Source organism: Asterias amurensis, chromosome 17, assembly GCF_032118995.1.
Source record: "Asterias amurensis chromosome 17, ASM3211899v1".
Taxonomy (NCBI): domain Eukaryota; kingdom Metazoa; phylum Echinodermata; class Asteroidea; order Forcipulatida; family Asteriidae; genus Asterias; species Asterias amurensis.
Genome location: NC_092664.1, coordinates 3,035,937 through 3,045,737, shown reverse-complemented (window position 1 = coordinate 3,045,737; position 9,801 = coordinate 3,035,937). Strand labels below are relative to the sequence as shown.

General features: G+C 37.3%; 2 protein-coding genes across 12 annotated transcripts in view; one reads left to right on the top strand and one right to left on the bottom strand.

The window, feature by feature from the left end:
* Positions 1 to 9,801, top strand: part of LOC139949514 (uncharacterized) — a 266,216-nt gene that overhangs the window by 119,425 nt on the left and 136,990 nt on the right. For 4 of the 11 annotated variants that reach the window (XR_011787552.1, XM_071947881.1, XM_071947880.1 and 1 more), the window contains one exon: positions 9,250 to 9,417. The exons of 6 other annotated variants lie outside the window; for them this stretch is intronic. Coding sequence is in view for 1 of the 5 variants with exons in the window: in XM_071947890.1 (XP_071803991.1) it covers positions 9,250 to 9,301 (52 nt within the window). In the remaining 4 variants the exon portion in view is untranslated. Of the gene's footprint in view, positions 1 to 8,786; positions 8,808 to 9,249; positions 9,418 to 9,801 lie in introns of those variants that run through there. One more of the 11 variants, XM_071947888.1, reaches the window with a different exon arrangement.
* On the bottom strand, positions 1,883 to 4,496 carry LOC139949510 (uncharacterized). Its single transcript, XM_071947876.1, has one exon. The coding sequence runs from the start codon at positions 4,494 to 4,496 to the stop codon at positions 2,715 to 2,717; it is 1,782 nt and encodes a 593-aa protein (XP_071803977.1). The 3' UTR covers positions 1,883 to 2,714.

The window sequence follows — 9,801 nt, the reverse complement described above, 5'->3', positions numbered from 1 at the left end:
CAAACATTTTACCTTTTACAAAGTTGACATCAAATTAAAGCTGCAAAGCTATATTGCCCAGACATGTATTCCAAAGTTATATTCTTACAAATATAATTACCATATGGTTACTGGAGATAAAATGGTAATAACAACTAAGTCATTAAGGTCACTCTGTTACTCTTTCGGAAACAAAGTCACTGTAACAGAGAGACATTTCGTTGAAAACTACACAAATGTGCAACTTTCTGCAGTTACAGTGAAATTATTTGTAATTGCATGTATTTGATGACAATTAAATCTCTTGAACATTCCATTGGATCCAATTTAAATATAAATATAAACAAGAAAACTTAAATCAAGTAACCTTTCAATGAGTGTTCCTGTTTATGAGATCCATGTAACCTTTGAACATTTCATTTCAATGAGTGTCCGTGTTTATGAGATCCATGTAAGCTGTGAACATTTCATTTCGATGAGTGTTCCTGTTTATGAGATCCATGTAACCTTTGAACATTTCATTTCGATGAGTGTTACTGTTTATGAGATCAATGTAACCTGTGAACATTTCATTTCAATGAGTGTTCCTGTTAATGAGATCCATTTAACCTTTGAACATTTCATTTAGATGAGTGTTACTGTTTATGACTGAGATCCATTTAACCTGTGAACATTTCATTTTGATGAGTGTTACTGTTTATGAGATCCTTTTAACCTTTGAACATTTCATTTTGATGAGTGTTACTGTCGATGAGATCCATGTAACCTGTGAACATTTCATTTCAATGTTCGTGTTTATGAGATTTACGTAACCTTTGAACATTTCATTTCAATGAGTGTTCCTGTTTATGTGATCCATGTAACCTTTGAACATTTCATTTCAATGAGTGTTTGTGTTTATGAGATCCATGTAACCTTTGAACATTTCATTTCGATGAGTGTTCCTGTTTATGAGATCCATGTTACCTTTGAACATTTCATTTCAATGATTGTTCATGTTTATGAGATCCATGTAACCTTTTGAACATTTCATTTCAATGAGTGTTCCTGTTTATGAGATCCATGTAACCTTTGAACATTTCATTTCAATGAGTGTTCATGTTTATGAGATCCATGTAACCTTTGAACATTTCATTTCAATGAGTGTTCCTGTTTATGAGATCCATGTAACCTTTGAACAATTCATTTCAATGAGTGTTCGTGTTAGTGAGCTACTTACTGCCCTAAAATTCAGAATGATAATGTCCAGGCCGGATGAATATCACTATTCGGAACACACAATCTGAAAACCATTACTGTCAGTAACGCTTTTCAGATTCAAACTTTGGGGAATAATTACTGATATATTTTTCTTGACAACATAACTTCAAAGTGGAACGTGGAAGTGTCGTGGCCGAGCGGTTAACAGCACCAACTTCAAACCATTGGTGTTTCTGATCAGCAAAGTGTGGGTTCGAATTCCCAGCCATGACACTTGTGTCCTTAAGCAAGACACTTAACCATTGCTTCGTCCTTCAGGTGGGACGTAAAGCCGTTGGTCCCATGTGTTGTGTAATGCATGTAAAAGAACCCAGTGCACGTGAAAAGAGAAGGGGTTCGCCCTGGTGTTCCTGGCTGTGGCTGCTTAATGCGCCGTAGCACCTTGTAAATCCTTATAAGGTGCTAAATAATTGGGTCTCAGAATTCATCCCTGCAATAACTTATCTTTCTGAAAGTTTGTATATTCTCAGCGCCTTTAGTACCTTGTTTGGTAGATACGTGTGCTGTATAAGACTTCAATATTATTATTATTATTATTATTAAGTGAAACAGTTCTCAAAATGCTTTATAAAATCAAAATCTGCTTTACCTGGAAGTTTATAGTACCAATCATTTTTAAAAGTATGCCTTTCATTAAAGTATTACTGGTGCTAGAGGGTTTATTAATAGGCACTATTGTAGTTTAAAAACGTACTTGATAACAAGTAATGGGGAGCTGTTGATAGTATTAAGCATTGTGAGAAACAGCTCCCTCTGAAGTTTCATAGTTTTGAGATGGACGTAATTTTCCATGAATTTGATTTTGAGACCTCAGAATTAGATTTTGAGTTATCGAAATCAAGCATCTCAAAGCCAACAATTTCGAGTCACATAGGTTCTTTTTCTTTCATTATAATCTAGAAACTTTGACGACCTATTGAGTTCAAGTTTCACAGGTTTGTTATATATGCATATGTTGAGATACACCAAATGAGAAGACTGGTCTTTGACAATTACCAACAGTGTACAGTGTCATAAGTCACAGAAATGTCACAACAAAACCTCAAAGGATTCAAATTTGATTTAACTTCTATACTTACACGTATAAACTATATTTACTTATAAACCACAGTGGGAACTGACTAATATTTATAAACGATACAATTTTTGTGTGACCTAGAGAGGAGATCTTACAGTGATCAGACTGTTATAGTTTATTTGCTTTTGTCAGTGTTCCATGTTGGCGCTGATATTCCACAAAACAACAAATTGGTTCAGAAATTTAGTCATGCAGGTGATACAGAGGAAAAATTGTAGAATACTAAACCCAAGCGATTAAACTCGATAAAACATTAACCAGGTTATTTTTACTGTTTATATTTTCTTGGCTGATGTTGGTAAAATTATAGTTTAGTCAAATACTGATTTATGCGTTGCCGAAATGTTTATCTCAGCTTGAATGTTATTGTGGTCCAGCATAATGTTTGTTGATGTCTTTACTCATGCTGATAGATTTTAACTACTCTTTCTGTAGCCACAACCAGGTCACCAGCTGGTGTGATTGTGATACCACGGGGACAATCACAATCCTTGATGATACATCCAATGTACTTGCCATCAGGACTGTAATGATGGATCTGACTTGATGAGTATGCTCCTCTCCATACAGCAACATAGATGCTACCATCCTTGTCACAACACACACCCTGAGGCCACCCAGGCTGATTGATATCTACTGAGAATACCATTTCACCATTGTAGGTTACTGATACTAACTTCTTGTCATCCCAGTTGGTGTAGATGAGTTGTTGTTTGTAGGTAGTCAAGTATCCACCAATCCCTGGAGCAGACAGTCTTCTGATGAGGGATCCAGCTGGTTTGTGTAGCGAGATCTCTGCCTTGGTACGAGAACCCACTGCTATCAGATTGTTGTCATCCACTGCAATACATGATGGTTTAATGCCTGGATTGAACTGATGGAGGAGCTGATAATTCCTGCTGAAGATCTTGACTGTTTCTTTATCTAGAACAATGAGCTCATCATTCTTATTCACAGCCATACTGCTTGGTCTGGTAAGACCTTGTATTGTAAGTTCTTGTGAGACAACATAGGATTGAGGGTTGCTCTCTGCTGGTATTGTAATCAGGCTGGTGTTATCCCACTCTGCCACAATAATATCACTATTAGAGTATGCAGTAACATCCCATGCATCAATCTTCACCATCTTTTGTTTCATGTTCTTGTATTTACTCATTTTTGTTTTTAATGTCCACTTATCTTTTTTGAAGAATTTCATGAATTGAAATGTTGGCTTTCTAGCCTGAGCAGAAGTTGCTGATTGTACTTGTTGTTCATCTTTCAGCACCAGTCTCCCTAGTGAATTCTGGCCTTCTCTAAAGTCCATATAACTCAACCCATCTGGTACTTTTGTTGATTTCTTCTCTCTGTATTCTTTGAGGTCTTGTAAGAGTTGTTTTATGTGATGAACAATCTTGATCCGTTGTTCCATGAGTTGATTTATCTCATCCTGCTTGTGCTCTGCTTTGTTTATCTCTTTGCTGTTTGTAGCTCGTGCAGTTTCCATTGTCTTGACTCTGTCTTTATAAATCTGTTCTGCCTCTTGCATCAGTTTCTGCTTCTCCTCTCTGATCCGGGCAGCCTCCTTGGCAATCTCCTCATCAGCCTTCTTGGTGATTTTCTCTTTGGTTGCAGCAAACATAGAGTCTAATGTCTTACGGGACATGTCTATTTCTTGAATAGCAATGTTGTAGGTTTTGATTCTCTGTCTTAATTCTGCTACAAGTTCTGTGGCGCTATGTTTGCATTTGTCTGAAGCCTCGCTGGTTTCAATAAGAGAATGAGATTGATGGTCTTTTGAAATGCAAGTTGTGCATACCAACTTTTTGCAACTGTTACAAAACATAATAACATCTTTGCCAGTATGCTTACTACATTTGGTAACAAATTCTTTTTCAGGAAGTTGTTTCAGTTGAGTTTCCTGTTTTTCAATAGCTTCTATCAGTGAAAGTGTTTTAAAGTCTGCTTTCAGACCGTCAATGCCATTTTCTTTTAACAGAGTTTCCAGTCTACACACTGGACATGAAAGCCTTGTAGTACTTGGACCCTTCTCCCTGAGTTGTTGAAGGCATTCATGACAAAATGAATGAGAACACTCCAGTAGTTTGGGTTGCTTGAAGCGTCCATTGCAAATTGGACATTCAAGATGATCCCGACTTATCTCTGATACCACTGACTGAACTGTTATATTGGATGCCATTCTGATTGGAAGTACACTTGCTGAATTGTTGAGCTGTGAATTAAAAGAAAAGCCTAGGTTAAATAGTTCATTGTTTTATGGAAGACTTGATTACATCTATAGTCATATTCTACTCGTCATTAGAGAATGGTAGCTTTGGTGGAGAGCCAATACACTTTTGACAGAACAAGCACAGTAGTCCTGTGTTTTTTAAAGGCAGTGGACACTATTGGTAATTACTCAAAAAAATTATCATCATAAAACCGTTCTTGATTACAAGTAATGGGGAGAGGTTGATAGTATAAAACATTGTGAGAAACAGCTCCCTCTGAAGTGACAGAGTTTTCAAGAAAGACATAATTTTCCATGAATTTGATTTCGAGATCTCAAGTTTAGAATTTGAGGTCTCGAAATCAAGCATCAGAAAGCACACAACTTCGTGTGACAAGGGTATTTTTTCTTTCATTATTATCTCGCAACTTCGACGACCAATTGAGCTCAAATTTTCACAGGTTTGTTATTTTATGCATATGTTGAGATACACCAACTGTGAAGACTAATCTTTGACAATTACCAATAGTGTCCACTGTCTTTAATTGAACATCAGTGAAGCATATTACCTCACTGTGTAACATCTTGAACAAAGAAAATTCTTAAAATGCTGACTTTGATTCTGATGCAACTTATTTCAGATCTACTGAGTAAAGGCATTAATGAAGTAAGCTTTATTTCATACCTATAAAGACAAATGAATCTAATCTTCTTTTGCGCTTGGTCAAATTAAAAAAAATGTTACCTTCAAAAAGGGAATAAAAGAGTAGCGATGAGTTTTTAAACGGCTATTAAAACTGGCAGGGTCGTGGCAGTGTGCTAAGCAGGGTCGTGGCAGTGGGCTAACGGCCCGAGCGGAAGACGAGGGCCTTTATCGCACGACAACGATCATGCAATGTTTTAAATGGCTGTTTAAAAATGAGTCACTACTCTTTTATTCCCATTCATAAATGCCTTTTTGGTTAACAGGCATTATAAAGTAAAACTTGTTTTTAAAAAAAATTGAAAAAAATTGTTTGCAAAATTTGAACCTCAAGAATTTGGGAAGTGCAATTCATCAACTTAAATTACCCACACCCTTTGCCTGCTGATGAGTTTGCCCGCCCCACGCGTGCACTTACAATGTCTTACACTGTGATGTCACAGAGTATAATGAATACTTTACCGACGGAGCAGCGCTTCCTCACTCATTGTTTTTGTTTTGTTTTGTACATTTGGGGAGATTTTTCGATAACAACGTGCATAGTAAGAAACGACCTCGTCAAGACCCATTCTCGGGATCATGATAGCTACATTTTGACTGCGGGCACCTGCGGGCACATGCTTAGGGACCTCTCACACGAGAACGGGACTTGAATCAAGTCTAGGCTGATAAGGACTTGGGGGTAATTGTGCCATTGATGATCCAAGCATATAATATGGCACATGTCATGAATAACGCTTTAAAAAAACCTGGTCCAGTTCTTACATGAACCATCCCCCCTAATATTTCACTCAGTCATAGAGTGGGAACTCATTAATGGTTTACAATGGTTCTTAACGTATAAGTCCCATCTACGGATGGACCAAGGAATTCTGCCAGACATGTGACTGAAACGAACGGTTCTAACAGACCTGGCAGCCTTGCTCTGTACATGTATGCTTGGCAGGTACCAACACTGCATCGCATCGCATGCAACTGCATCGCATGCACCACACACCAGCGTTCTCCACAGGGTTATTTTTTTTCTGGGTGCAAAACCAATCATGCATGAGTGTTAAATTGCACAAACGATTCCTGCAGTATCGTCAAATTGCACAAGTTATTCCAGCACAATGTGCCGATTGCACAAACTGTTTTTGCATGATCGGCGATGGTGCAAACTATTCCTGCAAGATCGGCTGATTGCTCAAACATTTTTATGCAAACCATATCTAATCATTTTATAACCTCTAATCCCAAACTAAAATCCCATTTTGTGCACGATCGCCCGCCTGCTTTCTACCTACTGGGAATGAAAGTTTCAGATTTGTGTCTGTATATTTTTCTTGTAATCCTGCTCTCTGATTGGCAGTCTTGCTCTTTGTTTAACATTCATAGAAATATCAATTGGACACAAGGCTCCATCCATTGGCTAAAATTGTAGTCAGGTTGCCTTCCGACACAATAACAAATGCAGGCGAAATGCCATTACAAAATAGCTGACTTCTGGGTACCAATCGCTGAACATTTTTTTATACCAAAGATTGATCTTTGATAAATACTAGCGTGTGATTTCAAGGCGCTCTTAATTGGGGGTTTTGTGTTCATCGTAAGTAATTTAAGGGACTTTTTGTCCAAGTACTGACAATTTTGCCAATCAGCAAGATGACTAAAGTTGTTCCATGATCTAAAAATTAGACTGGTATTGGCCATTTTCAGACAAGCGGCTGTTATTAACTGATGCACTGTGGCTGAAAAACCAGGCAATCCAAAAAGCTGCTTATGATGGTCCTCGTGTTGGCTTTTACTCAACATGTAAGCATAACAAACTTGGTAACAGGCAGTAAAGAGTCGTTGATGGAAAACATTGTGAGAACTGGCTCCCTCTGAAAGAGGTAATTTCTCTCTCAAATATTAAAAAACTTCAGGCCGCAAGGTCTGAAAGCGCACACATTTGTGCAACAAGGTATCTTTTCTTTCATTATTTCATTAACTTTGGATGTCAACTTGGTCAAAATGTCCCCAGATTTGTAGTTTAATGTATATATTCTGAGAATACTGGTCTTTCACAATTTCCAAAGGTGTCCGGGCCTTTAAACATACTTAGACAAGCATAAAGTAATAAACCACAGGGGAAACTTACTGGCATCTTGCCTTAATTTTCAGGCTAGATAGTTTAGTTGTTAAAGACTGCCACTTTAAACCAGAGGTTGTATCTTTATGTCCCGCTCTTGTAAATTGTTCTTTAATCGACCCAAATTCTTTGAAAATTACCCAGTATTCCCTGTGGTTTATTACTTTACAGTTTTTAATAAATTGTCACATCCCTTTAACCCTTTAGCACTCACGCAACATTAAACATAACGTCACACGCTCCTCAGTGCGCCATGAAAAATCAATCAATTTCCGGCCGTATCCAGAAATCGTCGGATAACTGTCGGTGTGATTAATTTCTTGTGTTACAAGTTGAGTTTATTTTGTAGAGGATGAAATTATCTTTTGAATGATTTTCACAGTTGTTTTGTTTGACTCACCAATTTCAAGCTTTCAGGTTGGAAATATAAGAGCGAACAACAAAAATTTGAAAACACTGTTTGCGTATCAAGTGAAGGTTAGTTTACGTGGAAAGTTGTGCACACAAGTTCTCTCAACTTTACTGTTGTCCGACACACAGAAAAAGCACCCACTCATACATGCGTTGTTTGATTGTGAAATGACTTTTGACCTTTGAACCTTACGTCATTTTTTCTTATGTGGACCATGTGCTGTTTTTAGACTGTTGTCATCTTGAGATCTCGCTCTATCTACGGCTGTTTGCTGCGTTATAATAGCATCATTATAACTCGAATAACACCATGTCAAACTGCGCGGGCGCCAGCGGGCGGTATGCGTGGTAATACACAGGGCGTCTCCGGGCGGTATTTGGGCAAAAGGGTTAAGGTGATCCCTTCGCTGCAGCTTCCCAGGTTGGTTATAAACTGAGATTTGATCCTTGGCTATACCGCAGTTACAGGTTGGATGGCTTCTGACTGGCACCGCTAAATTTCAAAAAGGCCTTTTAATCTGGTTCCCTACATGTACAAAATAAACAATTTATAATTCCAAATATTACTTACCAGTATTTGACAGAAGAATTTAGCATGAAACACAGCAAAAAAATGTTAAAGTTGAGGAGGAAATTCCAGCAATGATCTGTTTGATGTTGGTGCAACACAATGAATGATGTCACACTGTATTTTCATAGAATTACATGTAGTTAAACTTTGGAACAACACGCCCCTATTTATTACTGTTTTGTGGAAATTCCAGTTCCTTAATTTAGCTCTTGTTTGTGGCAGTGTTATGGTTAATGTACAGTTCTACTGATCGCTTAGCGCATATTTACACACTGAAATAATATCAATCTGAAAGTTCTTGGTGTCTGTGACCCCTACATGTACATTACTGGGACTCAGTGACTAATCAATAGTAGGTTGTTGAACATTGGACCAAAGCATACTGCAATACTTGTCTGGTTTTGGATTCAGACGTCAACAAACAAAACTATTTCTTTTGAAACTTTATTCCCATGCATATTACTGAAAATAAAAAAGGTTTTTGTAAGTCAAACTTTGTTTTATTTGTTTTAGTCATTGAACCTCAGGCTTTCATTATTCTTTTTTGATATTCTATTTCTAATTGATGCACTGCTGTTTGCTGCTTGCTTGAGTTATTTTATGGTAGCCACAAAAATCAAGTATTAAAAATGTTTAAAGGTTTCAAAAATAAGTTCCAGAGCTGTTTTTTCTCCTGTTTAAACAAACAAAAACAAAAAAACAAGACTTTCTCTTCGGTTGTTTACTATGAAAGACTTTGCGCTTAATTTCATCACAGAGCGTAGACATCATTATTGGTTTTGTACCAATCATTTCTTTTGCATATAACTTGTGTATTACCCTTACATGTACATGCACATTCACAATGAAACCTGCAGTTTAAACAGTTTCAAAAAATCCCTTATTTGAACCCTTCTTCTTCACTCTGATCCTCTTTTTATCTCAGGCCTTGCTCCTCATCTTGGATGCCCATAACCATGGTAACTCAAGACCCATAAGATCCTACTCAGTCTCAGACTCCCAGGGTAGATGCTGAAGACTCTGGCAGTGAAGCTCTGAAGACACTACAGGGAGAGTTGAAGATGTACACGAAACAGGAAGCTCACAATGAGAGGTAAGCGATAGTCAGCATTTACTGTCAATGTTATTTCATGTTGACATCTCTCGTCACAGACTAACAGATCTTCTTGTTTGTCACAGATGTTTTTATTCATAGCCAATAAATTTTTGTTTGTTTGTCTTTGACACATTTGATGAGGGAAACTTCTCAAACAAAAACAAACTGAGAAGGTTATTATGAGGTATCTGACTGCATGGGGTAATAAAAACCTTTTTCAAGTGTACTCGTCTTCTACTGTTAGTAGTTGGTAACTGGTAAACATCATGAAAATGTAAGATTTTAGAGAAATATTAAAAAAACTTCCCAAAGTCCTGTTAATAGAAAATGAAAACGAATGTGGAGGACAGAGTTCACAGTGTTGTTAGCTTCTATTTGCTA

Excerpts from the sequence above, each read along its gene's own strand:
- LOC139949510 (XM_071947876.1), bottom strand. The coding sequence starts at position 4,496 with ATGGCATCCAATATAACAGTTCAGTCAGTGGTATCAGAGATAAGTCGG.